Here is an 18,309-nt window from a genome sequence, read left to right as displayed (position 1 = left end):
TCCCCCCGTGTCTGCGTGGGTTTCCTCCGGGTGCTCCGGTTTCCTCCCACAGTCCAAAGATGTGCAGGTCAGGTGAATTGGCCATGCTAAATTGCCCATAGTGTTAGGTAAGGGGTAGATGTAGGGGTATGGGTGGGTTATGCTTCGGCGGGTCGGTGTGGACTTGTTGGGCCGAAGGGCCTGTTTCCACACTGTAATGTAATATAAATCTAAATGTAATATAAATCTAACCAAGTCTAGTTCCTTAACTAGTCTGGGGAAATAACTACACAAATACTCTGCATCCTTATTAATAAGAAATGAAAACAACAAATCACGCAATCATTTGCCCTTCTGTGAACCTTCCTCAACATGAGGGTGGTATGGTGGCTCAGTGGTTAACACTGCTGCCTCACAGCGCCTGAGAACCTGGTTCAATTCCAGCCTTGGGCAACTGTCTGTGTGAAGTTTGCACATTCTCCCTGTGTCTGCTTGGGTTTCCTCTGGGTACCCTGTTTTCCTCCCACAGTCCAAAGGTGTGCAGGCCAGATGAATTGGCCATGCTAAGTTGCCCATAGTGTTAGGTGCATTAGTCAGAGGGAAATGGGTCTGGGTGGGTTACTCTCCGGAGGGTCGGTTTGGGCTGAAGGGCCTGTTTCCACACTGTAGGGAATCTAATCTAAAAAACACATCCTGGGAGGAGAAAATTGTGTCCTTAGTCTCCAAATTCCCAGTAAGGTGCTGAGAATATCAGGTTGTGAACAGTTAGATTTTAAACTGTCCATTTACTTCGAAGACAGGATATGGTCAGGATCAAAAGAATATCCAATCAGCATATATCCACAAAAAAAAGTCCACAAGTGATTCACATCCTCATGGAGGTGCGTTTTGTGGGGGACAAGATTCACCATAAATCCCTGATAACTCAGAGAGACATGCCGTCTGTCAGGATCTGGGAGAGACAGCAGCTAAAGGCCAAAAGTCTTTAAGAATTCCATGCAGGAATATGGTTAAGAACACATGTTCAAATCGGAAAGATCAAGTTTGTGAGGATAAAAAAATTAAGACGGGAGAATTAAGACAGGAGAAACACCAGGTACAAAAAACCTGATTATGAAGGACAGTTCGGATACTTCTAGGAAAGGGAAAGAACAAAGGCAATCCCTTAGGAGCTAGTAATCATTTTTGGATTGTTTCTGGGAATATTGAATACTTAATTAAAGGAGAGTGTTCCAGATTTCTGTGGAGTAGGCTTTTTGACTGTATTAAAAATAAAAGAAATTCAGTTTATAGTTTAAAGCATGAGCTGTCTACCAAAACCACTCAATTGTGTTTTCAGTTTGTATGAGAGTAAGAATTTTAAAATATAAAATATTTTGGGGTCACAAATGGAAATAGCTGGAAAAACTCAGGAAGTCTGACAGCATCAGGGAAGGGGATGGCCGAGTGGTATAGTCACTGGACTGTTAATCCAGAGACCCAGGAAATGTCCTGGGGACCTGGGTTCAAATCGTGCCATGGCAAATGGTAGAATTTGAATTCAATAAAAATCTGGAATTTAATAATAATCATGATTGTTGAGGAAAAACCCATCTGGTTTACTGATTTCCTTCAGGAGAAGAAATGTCACCTGGTATGTGACTTCATACACACAGCAATGCGATTGACTCTTAGCTGCCCTCAGGACAATTAGGGATGGGCAATAAATGGATTCAGAACAGAATGTGTTTCTGATCTAAGCACCTGCAATTTTCTGGTTTTATGTTTAATAAATATTTTTAGGTTTTCCTTTCAGCTATTATTTGAACTGGCATTTTTTTTAAAGTCATCACTCCCTATTGGAGATTCCAACATGACAAAGAAGTCCAAAAATATTAGGGCCCTTGAGGTGAAGGAACCCCAAGGGAACAATGACCATAAAATGACAGAATTCACCTTGCAGTTTGAGAGGTGGAAGCTGAATTCAGACATAACGGCCCCGTGTCTGAGGAAAAATGTGTTGACATTGGAGGGGTTTAAAAGGAGATTTATAAGAATGATTCTGAGGATGAAGGCTTGTCATATTAGGAACAATTTGAGAACTCTGGGTCTGTACTCAATGGCGTTTAGAAAGATGAGGGGAATGTCATTGAAACTTACAGACTACTGAGAGATCTAGATAAAGTGGATATGGAGAAGATGTTTCCACTAACAGGAGAGACTAGAACCCAAGGGCACAGCTTCAGAGTGAAGGGATAACCCAATAGAACTGAAATGTGCAGGAATTTCTGCAGCTACAGGGTGGTGAATCTGTGGGTTCATTGCCGCAGAGGGCTGTGGAGACCAAGTTGTTGAGTGTGTATAAGTTCGAGATAGATAGACAGATTAGTAAGGGGATAAAGGGTTATGGAGAAAAAGCAGGAGAATGAGGTTGAGAAATGTTATCAGCCATGATTCAACAATGGAGCAGATTTGATGGGCCAAATGGTCTTAATTTGATCCTATATCTTATCGTCATTTGTCATAGTGTAGTTAAAAATTTAGCTGCTAATGGAGAAATAATATCTATTAATTACAAATAATATGAACCAAGAGCACACAATCAATGTGACGTGATACAAAAGGGAAATGTTTTTTTTAATTTATTTGAGTGTTGACTTTGTCCAAAGCCTCTGTGGATTTATTGCACTCAATAAAGGTCAATTTCATGAAAGATGTTGTTAAATTTAGCTTGGTTAATAAAGTATTGTGAAACTGTAACTTATCTAAAATGGATTCAGAGAGATCAGCTATTTATTAGACAGAACATGACTAAAAAGGAAGATGTTTTATATGATTATTTGAATCAGTATTAATCAAAATGAACTGATCCAATCATTAATGAAAAAGAATAGGTCTACAGTTAACGGTTTCCCAGTTTGAATGAGAAACCCAATAATTATTGCATGGTTGTTAAGCAAAAATACCACAATGCTTCCACTGTGCAAATTTATTCAAGGTTTAGTTACTTTTCCTCTTTTAAAAAACAAAGATTACTTCAGAAGAAGAATTGCTCTGTACAATTTTCTTCCCTTAAGCCAAAGCAATTGTTTAGAGAAATCTGATTACCTGTATCGATGTCTGTACCCGAGAGATCCCAGCTTGCTAAGTTTTCGAGACATAGAATTTGAATACTCATCGGATTCGGGTAATCTGATTAAATAAAATGAAATGATTTTACTTAGAGAGATATAATTGATAAATTATACTTCCCCTGCGGTGAAAAATGAACATAATACTTAATAAGGTGCAGTTTTACAATATCTATTTTTCATATGAGGAAGGAGACAAAACAAGGACAGTATCAAGCTCAGCTATTGAACGACCCAGAAATTCAATAATCAGTGCCTTATTACTTGGACAGACGGCCCCAAGCCTATATAGTTGCATTCCAGAATATATAATGGCCTCAGCAGAAAAAGAACAATGAGAGAAAAAATATTGAAGAGCCAAAAGACTGAAATAAATTTAAAAATGAATAAGCGGTATCTCTCATTGCAATTTCCATCTTGGTGCAGAGCTTGATTGAATATCTGCAGCATTCCCTTTCGGGACTGAGTTTGAAGGTTGGGGTTGGGGTGTTGTGGATGCAGGATAATTCTTGTGACAGGGTGGGAAGGTACAGGGCTTAGCTCAGACCATTTTCCACCTCGCTCCAATTCCAATTAAGTCCAGAATAGGAAGGGTAATGGAAAGCCTTCCTGCTGGAGGCCAATTGCAAACCTCGAAAGTGGGTGTATGGGTGAAGGAACAACTTTTGCTCGTGACTGATCCACCCACACTGTGAACCCCACTCTACCTCACCTCCCCATCTCCAGAGTATCCATCACTGAATGCTTGAACAGAGCCCAGTTCAATACCGGTAATGGCCACTGCTCCTGCTGACACTGCAGAGCTGCTCTTCTCTGATTAGTGTGTTGTTCCTGGGGGCAGGATTTCTGATGAAATTAAGCTTTAATGCAGTAGAAGGCCTGACACTATCCAGGTAAATGAAGTAGTATTGAGTTTCCTATGGAAAGGTGACACAGACATCCTCCATGCTCTCTAACTGGAGAGTGAAATCCATTGCTGAAAATGTGTTGCTGGAACAGCGCAGCAGGTCAGGCAGCATCCAGGGAACAGGAGAATCGACGTTTTGGGCATAAGCCCTTCTTCAGGAAGCCCTTCCTGAAGAAGGGCTTATGCCCGAAACGTTGATTCTCCTGTTCCCTGGATGCTGCCTGACCTGCTGCGCTGTTCCAGCAACACATTTTCAGCTCTGATCTCCAGCATCTGCAGACCTCACTTTCTCCTCAGTGAAATCCATTGTTATCACCGCTAAGTTCTGCTCATTGGCTGCAAAACCAGGCTCCATAGTATCCGGAGTGTTAGTGCTATGAGTTCTGTTTTGATCCAAAATTGGAGAGATCACATGCACCTAATCTGGCATGGTACATGTGAATGACATTCAGTGAAATTCAGGCATTAGCGACATGGTATGGACAAACTACTCAGTGATAGATACAAAAATCAACTAATCGAACATATATATTTCACTCGTATCTATCCAGTAGATGCTTCTGAGTTGAGAGTATATGCTGGAAAAGCACAACCAATCAGGAAGCATCTGAGGAGCAAGAGAATAAACACTTTGGGCATAAGCCATTCATCAGGAATAAGGCTTGTGGCCCAAGGGGACTGAGAGATAAATAGGGGGGTGGTGGTGGTGCTGGGGGGCAGGTAGCTGAGAGTGCTATAGGTCGATGAAACTGGAGGTGAAGTGATAGGTCAAAGAGGAGGTAGAAACGGAGGTGGAAAGGAAAATGGACAGGTGGATCATTTCAAGAGGGCAATGCTGAGTTGGAAGGTTGGATCTGGGATAGGTGAGGGGAGGGGAAATGAAGAAACTGGTGAAATCCACATTGATCCCATGTGATTGGAGGGTCCAAAGGTGAACAATGAGGCATTCTTCCTCCAGGGAAGGGTTTGGCAATGGAGGATGCCCAGGACCAGCATGTCCTTGGTGGAGTGGGAGGGGGAGTTGAAGTGTTTGGCCACGGGGCGGTGGGATTGCTTCATGCGTGTGTCCCAGACATGTTCTCTGAAGCGCTCTGCAAGTAGGTGTCCTGTCTCCCCAATGTAGGGGAGACTGCATCAGGAGCAACTGATAATAGTAAATGACGTTTGTGGAAGTGCAGGTAAAACTCTGATGGATGTGGAAGGCTCCTTTGGGGCCGTGGACGAAGGTGAGGGGGGAGGTGTGGGCTCAAGTTTTGCAATTTTTGCTGTGGCAGGTGAAGATGCCGGGAGTGGAGAGTGTGTTGGTGGGGGCGTGGACCTGACAAGAGAGTCATTGATGGAATGATCTTTATGGAACGCAGATAGGGGTGCGGAGGGAAATATATCCCTGGTGGTGGAGTCGGTTTGTAGGTGGCAGAAATGGCAGAGGTTGATATGATGTATCTGGAGGTTGATGGGGTGGAAGGTGAGGACCAGGAGGGTTCTGTCCTTGTTACGGTTGGAGGGATGGGGTTCTAGTGCAGAGGTACAGGAAGTGGTTGGGATGCGCTGGAGGGCATTATCGATCATGTGGGAGAGGAAATTGCGGTCTTTGAAGGAGGCCATCGGGATGCACTGTGGTGGAATTGGTCCTCCTGGGAGCAGATGCGGTGGAGGCATTGTGAGTAAGGGATAGCATTTTTACAGGAGGCAGGGTGGGAAGAGGTGTAATCCAGGTAACTGTGGGAGTCGGTGGGTTTGTGATAGATATCCGTGTTAGGTCAGTCATCGTTAACTGAAGATGGAGAGGTCCAGGAGGGGAGGTGGGGTATCCGAGATGGTCCAGGTGAACTAAAGGTCGGGGTGGAGCGAGTTAGTGAAGTTGATGAACTGTTCAACGTCCTCGTGGGAGCACGAGGTGGCGGCGATACAGTCATCAGGAAGGAAAGGGTGGGGAATGATGCCGGTGTAGCTGAAGAAGGTTGTCTGTTCCACAAACTTGATGAAGGGACAGGCATAGTTGGGGCCCATGCAGGTACCTGTGGCTACCCCTTTGATCTGGAGGAAGTGGGAGGATTCAAAGGAGAAATTATGGAGGGTGAGGACCAGTTCAGCCAAATGAATGAGATTGTCAGTGGAAAGGTACTCTTGGGGATGAAGGAGAGAAAGAAATGGACGGTTTGGAGGCCTTTGTCATGGCGGATAGGTGTACATAGGGATTGGATATCCATGGTGAAGATGAGGTATTGGGGCCGGGGAAACGAAAAATATTGGAGGATGTGGAGGGTGTGGGTAGTATCCCGAATGTAGGTGGGGAGTTCCTGGACTGGGGGGGATAGGATGGTGTTGAGGTGAGTGCGGTGGGGCAAGAGCAGGCCGAGACAATGGGCCGGCCGGGGTAGTAAGGTTTGTGAATTTTGGGTAGGAGGTAGAACCGAACAATGCGGGGTTCCCGAACTATGAGGTGGAGGCTGTGGGTGGGAGATCCCCTGAGGTGTCAAGGTTGTGTATGGTCTGAGAGATTATGGTTTGGTGATTGGAGGTGAGGTTGTGGTTTTGGGGGCTGTAGGAGGAGGTGTCTTTGAGTCGGGGCCTGGCTTCAGCACCAAACTATCACTGCACCCACCTTGTCTGCTGGTTTGATGATGAAGTTGGGGTTGAAGACAGATGGAGTGGAGGACTGCATGTTATGATGGTGGGAGGTTGGAGTGGGTGGGGGGGGGGGGGGTGGGGGGGAACAGGTTGAGGCAGTCAATGTCCCGGCAGCAGTTGGAAATAAGGAGATTGAGGGCAGGAGCAGACCAGCTCAGGGTGTCCAGGTGGATGGGGTGTGTTGGAAGTGGGAGAAGGAGTCCTCGGAAAATGGGCAGGTGTCCTGGTGGAAAACATAATCCCGGAGGCAGAGGTTGCGGAAGATGTATTCGATGTCACAATGCATGTTGAATTCACTGATCCAGGATTGTAGAGGGATGAAGGAGAAGCCTTTGCTTGGCCATGTTTTGCTGCCTACACAATGCTGCCCCCCAATGGCTGATGGACAGATGCTCAGTTTCACACAAAAACAATTCATTAGTTAAGATTTTTATTGTTACAAACAACAAAACGTCAAAATTAGCTAAACATTACTCAGCCAGCAATTACTACACTAACCTGTAAAATATATACTTCACATTAATTTCTTACCACAACAGAAATTCCATACCATGTGTATACATTACACTATACACTCTTCAGAAAAGTAGACTTGTAATAAAATCTCCTCGCAGATTTAACAGGATCTCTTGACCCTACACTAACAGACTGAATCTTCCAATATCATTTTTAACAAAAACCGTTCAATTGACCTTCTGAGCGTAATGGAATGGACTTCTAGAAGAACAGTTCTCCTTCGATGAGTTTTGTTTCTTTGAAGACAGGATCTATTCTCATCAGCAATTTGCTTGGTGGTTAACCCAAAAATGTATCTGTTTTCCTTGCTTGACAAAGCACCATCGGTTTGAGTCTTCTTTGCTAAAACTCTGCTTGATTGCCTCAGCATGTCCGGGCACAACAAGGTCAGTTTCCTCCTCTTTTGTGTACAGATGTTAGAATTTGAACCTTACTTTAAAACTTTTGACCCAATCTGTTTCCCAAAGACTGACAAGGTCACTTAAGCTTGTCTCTGGGCAGAGTTTGTAGGAAATCACACCCCTACTCGCCCTTCCTCAAACTACTTCATTTTACCTTGAATTGTCAGAAACAGTTATAAACATAGTAAAGTCCAGCATTTGTAGCATCATGCCATGATGACAACAGTCGAGAGTGTGGTGGCCCTCATTCCTGATGAAGGGCTTATGCCCGAAACGTCGATTCTCCCGCTCTTCGGATGCTGCCTGACCTGCGGTGCTTTTCCAGCACCACACTTTCGACTCTGATCTCCAGCATCTGCTGTCCTCACTTTCTCCTTCATGATGACAACAGCCTGATCTTGCAGGACAAGAGATGAGAAGTCTTGATGTTCATCTGAGTTTCTACTACAGCACTCAGCAGTTTCAGTTTCAGTTGCAATGGAATCTGGGGCATTGTCCATTAGCTGTTGCATCATGGGTGGGTCCAAAAGTTCTGTCCTGGTCATCAATTCCACCTTAGAAAGGATGAACTTTAAGCTCTGTGTTAAGTTGCTGCCAAACATCTCTCCTCACTAACAACATAATTTCTGGCAGGCCTACCACCACTGCAACAAACCTTTTATTGTGTACTTTCATCTGCCTTTATCTCTAAACTACCCCAAACTCTTATCTGACTTCCCTGCAGGAGAACACAAACTTGCCCTTTAAAGAACTGGCTTCTGTACTATCTTTGCTCCTGCCCTACCTGCAAGTTAGTCATGCCCTGGGGCTTACTACATCTAGATCCTGCTTTATCACTGTTCTGTAAAGTGCTAGTATCTGAACTGATGGTCGTGACTGCTTCTTCACCATCTCTGTCCTGCTCCTCTTGCATTTCATGCTCCTACACCAGTGTATTCGTATATTTCTCACATCCACCTTTTTTCCAGATAATGTAAGGATATGAAATGCTTTGATTAATCTGCACAATGCATATTCCTATTGGAAAAAAAACTCTACTAAAAGGTTACAGGCTAGTTTCTTTAAAATAGCTAAACTGCCGGTCACTCAGAAAATATTTCCATCTGTCCCTGTTAGCTCAGTTCAAATGTGACTGGCTTAAACCACAAATTACCTCCACCAACACCACCTTTAAAATACTTGAGTTGCAACTCTGTCAAGAGGCTGCCCACCACATGTAAGCACTCCTGACTTCTGAAACTGAAGTTAGATATAAGACTAAAGAAGAATACATAGATTTTCAGGCCCGGGGTTTAAGCGCACTTAAAGCAATAACATCTCTTTTTTAAAAGAGCAAGCTTAATGTATCAAAGAAACACAATAAGTATAAAACACATTTAGCCAGGGGTTAAGGAGTTAGAATTAATTCTTTAGTTGTACTCCTCCAATCTTTGTTTACTTTCCACATATAAGGCATGCATAAATAAAAAGACTGATCCCACTGGATTGTGAATCCAGATGGACAGGTGCGTTATTATTCTAGTTTATAAAAATACTTTAAATGTCCAATTTTGTGTGCCAGATTAGGGTTCTGAGTATTGCCTATACGTGCTGTTGCTCAGTTCAGGACTTTGTTCTATAGCGTCCAAACAGATTTTGCAGGCCGCACATATGCAATTACACCCTATCAATGGGGATACAATGACAGCGACCAGATATTACACTCAGGATCATGTTAAATAGTGCTCCTACTGCACTTCACAAATGGCGTGATATCCTCAGAGAGCTTGAATTTTTATTGAACCAAGATGCACCAAACAATATACTGAGCCCTTTTGCAAGATGTAATCTCCTATTTACCAGTGAATTAAATGATGGAGGAAAGGCAAATAAAGCAGTATTACACTTCCCATATGCCCCTCATGAGACATGTAGATGACTTGGTTAAAATATAAGTGGTGAAACTGCATGTCTAATTGTAGACTTTGCACACAACTGACTACCATAAACTGTATTTTGCTTCTGGAAACTATATAAACCTTGTACTATCAAATTGTGAGTCCTTTCTTAAATTTACACTACAGGTATTGCTTTTAAATTTATTTTAACCTAGATTATAATTTAGGTGCAAATGAACATCTACTAGAGTACCATCACTAATTGCTTCTTATCACAAGTAAAGCTTCTTTTAGTGTTCTGTTTGTTGTTCAGAATTAGTGGTAATGGAATATAATGATACATACCTGAAAAATGTATGATGTTCCACACAACATCGCCATAGATGCTTACAGGCTGCTTTATTGGGTACCTCAAAGAAGTATGATGTTTCAGTACACTACAAAAACAAAGCAAATCATAAGATGAAAACTACTTCACCTTTTTGGTGTTTCATAATTATCATACAAATCCAGAAATGAGAAGAAACACATCTCTATAAAATAAACAAAATGTTCAAACAGAAATGAATGAAAATACTAGATGTTTTCTATTTGATTAATTGGCTAAGCTGGCTATGGAGAGGGAGAGGGGTGGCCAGGCTCTGGAATAGGCTGAGTAAAGCTGGAGGGAAACTTATTAATAGTGGAAGAGGGAGATCACAGAGAAGTGGGTACAGTGTGGTCTTTATTCCCAGAGGAAAAGAGATTCTGCACATTCAGCCAAACTTAACGGCAGGATCAATTTTTTAAAATATATTTCCTACCTGATAGTCAAAGTGACAAGGTAAAAACAATGACTGTAGATGCTGGAAACCAGATTCTGGATTAGTGGTGCTGGAAGAGCACAACAGTTCAGGCAGCATCCGAGGAGCAGTAAAATCGACGTTTCGGGCAAAAGCCCTTCATCAGGAATAAAGGCAGAGAGCCTGAAGCGTGGAGAGATAAGCTTACCTGACCTGGTGCTGGGGGGAGGGGTGGGGCAGGGTGGTATTGTGAAGAGGTTTTGGAGGAACGTGAGGGATAAAGCAGAACACTGTGATCTGAGTCAGACATTGGAAATGAAAGTTGGATGACACAGTGGAAATAAGTTTGTTGGGTCTGGAAAAACATTCCTCTTGTTCACAAACAGTGAAATCTGTCATGGATTCAGAGTCTCTCACAGGTTTTTAGACACCTGGGAATCCTAGTCTCCCTAAGTTGTAAATAAAAATTCAGTAAAAATGGCAACAAGCAGCTACTTTGGTGACTTCCTGAGTGTTTATTAGTCACCCATCCTGACATGAGAGAAAGTGAGGACTGCAGATACTGAAGAGTCAGAGTCAGAAAGTGTGGCACTGGATAAAGCACAGCAGGTCAGACAGCATCCAAGAAATAGGACAGTGGACGTTTCAAGCATAAGCCCCACATTCCTGATGAAGGGCTTGTGCCAGAAATGTCGACTCTTCAGCTCCTCTGATGCTGCCCGACCTGCTGCGCTTGCCCAGCATCACACTTTTCAGCCCATCCTGACATGTCTGCAATCAACCCAAAATTGGTTGGGGTTGGGTTTAAAAATTGCAAGATGTTACTGTCTCACCAGCTCTAACCTGCTCATTCATGGGTGTTTAAATATCCCCAATCTGTGAGGTGAAATAGATGTTCCCAAGATTGGACAAATGTTGGGAATGTTTACTTAGAATGAAATTGGACCTGAACAGTTCAGTTAAACTTGCTACTTTTTTATTTCTTTACTACAATAAAATGCAGCTGATTATGAACTCTGGACAAGCATAGAACAAAAACAAACTCACAGCTTCAATGCATTTAAGGAAAAAAACTTAAATGTTTAGAATACTTAAAATTCCAACACTCTAACCTTGAGCCAGAAAATTGAATTTTCAAGATAGCAAAGTGAAGTATTATTTTACATCACAGCATGATAGATGAGTGCTGTCGCACTTTGCTGATATCAAATAAAAGAGAATTCTGTACAATCAAGGATTTGCTATAATGGCTTGTCTGAAAACAAGGCTGCTTCTGGGTAATCATTTGCAGCTCAGTGAAAACTGTGACAGTTCACTGTTCTGGATTGAAAGATACATCCAAGAACTAAAACTAGCTTTCGCCAAGGTCACTCACTCTGACATTCCATGTGTTAAATTAAGTTTATCAGGCATCCAGGGATACAAATGGTATGCATTCATAATTCTTTCAAATAAAATCTTTCCTTGAAGCTCATCATTCTATTAATGTGATTCGGTAAAATCAACATACTCTTTTTCTTCAGATGATAAAGGATCTGCTGTGTATACAATTTTATTTGTCTTGCAATTTTTCCTCCTCAATTTTATTCTGTGAAATTACTGCACTTAATTTTATCTAGTGATCTGTAATGTGTGGTTCTTATGAATTAAGCAAACAATGATCATATTCTCATAAGCTAGCATTTGATATTTAAACATTATAGCTTCTTGTCTTTTGGGTTCAGTGAATGCTTTGAATAATAAAGGTTTACTGAAATCATAACTCAAACTTGATAATGTGGCAATGCCTGTAGCATTTTCAAGTCGGTTACTGTCAGAACACTGATTAATCATACATATACAATGGCTTCATGGGAACTAAGTCTTAATCTGACTTGTGACATTTTATGAACTTTATCAGAACATTAATTAAAGTTCCTATTTCTGTCTTATCATCCTAATCAATTGGTTGTCATGAAAATCCAAAGTCAAAGGACAATAAAGAGAATTAATGACCCAGGGCATGCACAGATTCTATACCATAAATCAACACTTTTTGGTTAACAGGAGAAACTGTTTTCATTTTAAACTTTTCTCATTCTTAACAGAGGTGTTTTTTAAACTATTTAACATTACTTTTATTGAATGAAGTCTTATGAATTAACAGTGAATAAATATTTTTTCAATCAATAGATTTAATTCTAAGAATTAAAAGAGAACTTATGTAGTACAACTATACCATATATATCTTTAGCTTGCATAATAATTGAAAGCATTTTCAGAATCCTGGGAATATAATAATGTTGGAAAGTAGACAATGTTTGCAATACTTATGTGGAAGGCAAGGACTCACATCTTTATGCTCTGAAACCGCTGAACCATTTTTTTAAAATCATGGAATATTGGTGTCACTGACAAGGCCATCATTTATTGCTCATCCCTAATTTCCCTAGAGAAAATTGTGGGAAGTCACCTCTTGAATTTCCACAGTCCATACAGTGTAGGTAAACCCACAGTGTTGTTAGGAAAAGAAATTTACTCAAAACGTCCTCAGTACTTTTCTTCTCTATTTACCAATCTGCTTCCAGATTCCTTACCCTAACAGCCTAATATGCTTCAAATACACTTCTGTAACTCAATAATTTGTATCTACTCCACTCAAACTGGACAGCCAACATTTCCATACATCTTCCTAGCTAGTCGCAGCTTGCTTAACTTATTCAGTCTTTTGGGCAGTCACATTCAAGGAGTGTTTTGAAAGATTGATTCAGTCATAATGAACAAGAGAGAATTAAATGAGATATGGTAACATCTGTAGAAATAAAATCTCCAGTCTGGCAAATATCCTAAATGTCAACCATTATTATTTTGGTGCAGGCAACTACTAACATTATTGTAGTGATTGTAATGAGGTCAGCCAGGTGGACCTCACAGAATATGAGATCCCTGATAGGGACTGTTAATCTGGTCCAATCAGGGAGCCCTGGCTGACATCAAACTAGGAGAGTCAGACATCCTGTTCACTCTGAGAGCTAGCTCTGAGGAAGCTGAATCAGTGTCAAGGACTCTCCACTTGTAAATAAAGAATGACTTAGTGATGGGTTACTGGCCTCTGTGGAGTTATTTCTATTATAATTCTCAAAGGATGAAGAAAGAGAATGGTTTGGTCTGATTTTGATCAAATCATATTGATAATATGAAATAAGAACAACTTAGTGATGTGCTTTCAGAGCAATGTCAATGATTTTGTGCACTATAATTTCTGTACATCATGTGACTTAATTAAAAACTTGTGTAATTCCACATGTTCATGTCATAAGGTAGAACACTACGAATAAATGGCTCTAACTGCAATTGCAACTCTATCTGAGAGAAGATATATGGCTTTCATTAGTTATGATAAGCAATGTAGTACAACTATTCTGATCTTCCCACTTCTTTCAATCTGCTAATGTGAGACCTAACAATTCTGAGGAGCATGCTCAAATCCTTGGCCAAAAGTTGGGGAATATTCTGCAAAACCTCTTTTCTCTTAAACTATTCCTTACAACATACCTCTTTTAATAACCTGTCCTAATATGTGTTGCATGGCCTGTTGTTAAAATTTATCTTAATAATTACTCCTATGAAGTATCATTAGATGCTTTATCACATTAAATATGTTATAATAATGCAAATTGTTATTATTGTTGTCATGAGTTAATTCGGTTATTAAATATTGCAGGCAGTAAGGCTTAATTTTTCCACAGACAGAGGCTCTCTGTCTTTGAGAAAATGGCACTGGAAGCCCACATCATGTCCTGCCCCTAAACACAGCCTTCACCATTAACATGAAGTAGGCACAGGAATGAGAGTGGCTTGGGTTTTGCACATTTGTTGTTCATGGAGGCAACTGCACAAGTTGAAGCATAGCTGTCCTCACACAGATCAGAGTTTTTTTTTTAAGTGGAGTATCCAAAACATGATTTCTTTAGAATTGCAAGGAAGTGGTCCGAACATATTGGAGTTCTTTGGAAAATTGGTTATCCCTTTAGAGAGGTATGATACCCTTTTGATATGATCTTCTAGGAGAAAGTGAGGACTGCAGATGCTGGAGATCAGAGCTGAAAATGTGTTGCTGGAAAAGCGCAGCAGGTCAGGCAGCATCCAAGGAGCAGGAGAATCGACGTTTTCAGGATTCCTGAAGAAGGGATCATGCCCGAAACATCGATCCTCCTGCTCCTTGAATGCTACCTGACCTGCTGCGCTTTTCCAGCAACACATTTTCAACCCTTTGGATATGAGCCAAGGACAGCTTTGGGAGAAGTTAGGTGCACTTTTGGAGAGGTCGAGTGACTTTACAGTCACTAAAAGTAGATTTTAATGTCTGTAAGATGTGCAGTAAATGGATTGGAACTATCAAGTTTATTGGAACTGTGAAAAGGAGCTACCAAAGGGAGCTATAAAGTTGCCCTGGCATTTAAGGCATTTTGCACCCTTTAAAAGTTTGAATACAAAAGTGTCTGCAGAGATTAAATAAAAATCGATACTTGCTATTCCATTCAGTTGACATAAGCCTAAAGTACTGCAAGACTAATTTCACAAGTTATCATGATCACAGCAGGGCTCCTGTCAGTTCACATTCTGATTGATAGCTCTAAGTGCTTAAAAAGTCTTTGAATGGGTACTATGAATGCAAGTACTTATTATTATCAAGGGTTACGGAGAGTTAAATGTCGTGATTAGGATTTTAATCAATGTGATTTTTTTCTAATAGTGGGTTCATCAATAGACACTGAAGATCTTTATTTAATCTTTCCATGGATCCTGATATCTGCCCACGGTGGTATTTAGGTGAGTTGACATGGAAATTGTAAAGGCAGAGAGTGAGGAGTGCAATATGTTGGCCTGAATCAGCTTGGAAGCTTTCAATGATGGAAGGAAGCCATAAGGTGTTATGGAGGATATGAGAGACCATGTAGGGTTAGGTGAAGTCTTAGGCTGAAGTGCAAAGTATGAGGGACATTGAGTGGGTGGGCTGGCATGAAGTATCATGAGTTGGTATGGTTGTGGCGTTGAGAGTGAGTATGGGGAAGTGAGGGAGTGTGAAGGGTAAAGGCAACCAAGCAGATATTTTGTTTTATTCCTTGTTTTTAAAGTGCCGCAGCACACAGGCCATTTCGACAGCCCACCTGTACATCCAGCAACCCTTGTTGCTGCCTCATGCTCCTTCCAAAGGCTGAAAGCATGATTCTCATAAACACCTCCCCATCCCTTTCTCCGTCACTATTTCGAAGCTGGGTATTGTTATAACTCTGTGGATCTGAGCAAGAATTCAGCCTAAGCTGCCAAGTTAAATGCAGCTGTTTTTATATCATTTTGTCCAGGTGAAAATAAAGAATACATAAAATAAAAGTAGAAAATAGTGATCACACATAGCAAGTCAAATAAAGTATCAAAGGGAAAGGTAGCTGAATGTGTTTGGGCAAAGATCTTCGTCAGTTAGTTTCATCTGAAACAGTACCCTGTTAAGATTCTTAGTGATGTTCTAAATGTTTCTGAATTGACACACTTTTGCTGATGGACATAGTATGGTTTCATCATTGAAAAACATTACGTGCATCAGCAGAGAACTGTTGAGTGGTGTGGAGATCTACTGGAGTAGCAGCAGGCCAGCAATGAGGCCAATAGAAACATGCACAACATAGCGAAGTGCTGCATTATGAAAGATTAGACTCAAACATACTTTGACCCAGGAAATTTACTCGCACACTACATATAGATCATAACACACATTTATCGGTGTCAAACTGCTATAAATCATCAGATAGCTAAGATGTGTCTGACAGAAACCTTTATAACTCAAACAGCAACTTGATGTGAAACAGTTGTGCGAGGATGTTAAATGCCAATTATGACATTAGATTAGATTTAGATTACATTCGCTACAGTGTGGAAACATGCCCTTTGGCCCAACAAATCCACACCGACCCTCCGAAGATTAACCCACCCAGACCCATTTCCCTCTGACTAATGCAGCTAACACTATGGGCAATTTAGCATGGCCAATTCACCTAACCTGCACATGTTTGGACTGTGGGAGGAAACCGGAGCACCCAGAGGAAACCCACGCAGACACGGGGAGAATGTGCAAACTCCACACAGACAGTCACCCAAGGCTGGAATTGAACCTGGGACCCTGGTGCTGTGAGGCAGCAGTGCTAACCACTGAGCCACCGTGCCGCCTTTTTTTCTTTTTTTTGAGAAATGCACGCATCCCCGCATGAGTCAGCATGTACTGTATTAGCTCTAGAATTACCACAGTTATCCAAGTAACGTTTGGAGCGATCACAGGAATCATAACTGATTTAATGAGCCATTCGCAGTTTCACTATACTGGCCGTGAGTACTTAAGACAGGCATGGCTTAATCTTTGAGACAAGCATATGCTACTGGCAGGATCAACATCATTACATGGATCAGCAGAGAATTGTTGAGTGGTGTGGAGATCTACTGGAATAGCAGCAGGCCAGCAATGAGGCAATTAAGTGTGAAGGTTTTAATAAATCCACATCAATGATGTTATTGTTATTAAACAAAGCCAAAAACCTGTTACAAAATCCAAATAGCCAATTTACCAGATGATTATTTGATTCACTTACACTTGATGATATGCTCTAAGCAATTATAAATAGAAATAAGATGTTTGAGAATTTATCCCTCAGTAATGAATGCTATACTGAAAAGCTAATTTGGTAAGATTTTAACATTAAATTCCTTCTACAAGAAATGAAATTATAAATTAAGCAAATTGGTGGCTATGAAAGATTATTAAACTTTGGTTTGAGTTATTTCAAATCCTCTAAGCTTCCAACGTATGTGGTAGCAAATAAGGGATAATGAACCTAATTTACTTCTGCTAATCCAGAGCCTATTGGTCACTATAAAGAAGGTACAGAGGAACGTCGATTATCCAGAATTCGATTAACCGACCGAAATACTCCCCGCCCGTGTCCTTCGGTTAATCGAGGTTCCTCTGTATACAGTATTAGCTTGCCAGGCAGCAGGCTAAACATGTTAAACGTTAATACAAAGCACAGAAGCAACATTCAAAGTCATTACCATGAATCAAGTGTATCTTGTACATTAATAACCTAACCACAACAAGTCAGGAATACCTGCCTTCTGATGATTTTCTGAATGAATTCTCAATTTCTCTAACATGCTACTTTAATTTTACATTAGCTATGAGCCTTGGGTTGTGGCTTCAGTTAACATATTTCCTCAATGCCACGATTTAAAATCAAATATTCTCTCCAGTTGGAACTTGAAAGCAAAATTTGAAGAATGCTTAATTCGATTTATTTTTCCGTAATCCTCAATATGATTTTCAAGCCAATGAATTCTACGCAGACATCTTCCAGAGCTGAGCGGGAAGATAGGGCTAACAAGTATTGAACATAATGAACCTGAAACAAAAGCAAAATCCAGAGGATGCTGGAAATCTGAAAGAAACACAGACCATGCTGGAGAAACTTAGCAGGTCTGGCAGCATATGCGAAGAAAGAAAGTTAACCATTTGTCAATTGCCATTATAGAAAAAAAGTTCCAAATTTCCACCATACTTAGAGTGTAAATTGAAATTTTATTTCTGAAATGTCTGTCTTCAATTTTTTTTAACTATGCTCCCAGCAATACATTCTCAAACTTATTGGAAATAATATTTGTTTACCATAAAGTATTGAAATTTTGGACATATTATCCCTGACCTTTTAGAATCTTGGGAATAGAACTGGGTTTTGTAATTTCTCCTCATAAACCCTTAGAGTTCAGGTATCACTGACATCACAGGTACCTTGCAGTTGGAACCATCACCAGCCATGGGTATGCCCTGCTCAATCGGCAAGACAGATCCATCAGAAATGGGAACACAGTGCTAAACAAATGTGAGGAAGTTCAATGGAAATCCTGAACATCTATTCTCAACACAATGAAGTTTCATGGTATCAGGTCAACATAGGCAAGGAAACTGCCTGCTAATTATCACTTACTACAGCCCCCCTACCCCATCTGATGATTCAGTACTCCTCCAAATGGAATAACAATTGAAAAAAGCACTCAGGGTGGCAAGGGCATAGAATATACTCA

General features: G+C 40.9%; 1 protein-coding gene across 5 annotated transcripts in view; it reads right to left on the bottom strand.

Moving 5' to 3' along the window:
* Positions 1–18,309, bottom strand: part of epb41l4a (erythrocyte membrane protein band 4.1 like 4A) — a 303,990-nt gene that overhangs the window by 81,651 nt on the left and 204,030 nt on the right. For all 5 annotated transcript variants that reach the window (XR_015760856.1, XR_015760851.1, XR_015760853.1 and 2 more), the window contains exons 11-12: positions 9,767–9,858; positions 3,067–3,150 (exon numbers count right to left, since the gene is read on the bottom strand). Coding sequence is in view for 2 of the 5 variants with exons in the window: in XM_043710600.2 (XP_043566535.2) it covers positions 3,067–3,150; positions 9,767–9,858 (176 nt within the window). In the remaining 3 variants the exon portion in view is untranslated. The remainder of the gene's footprint in view (positions 1–3,066; positions 3,151–9,766; positions 9,859–18,309) is intronic.

This window comes from Chiloscyllium plagiosum, unplaced genomic scaffold (assembly GCF_037043375.1).
Source record: "Chiloscyllium plagiosum isolate Xiang-an unplaced genomic scaffold, Cpla_swu_hap1 HiC_scaffold_2, whole genome shotgun sequence".
Taxonomy (NCBI): domain Eukaryota; kingdom Metazoa; phylum Chordata; class Chondrichthyes; order Orectolobiformes; family Hemiscylliidae; genus Chiloscyllium; species Chiloscyllium plagiosum.
Note: the sequence above shows the minus strand (reverse complement) of the source record. Positions and strands in the feature narration are given on the sequence as shown.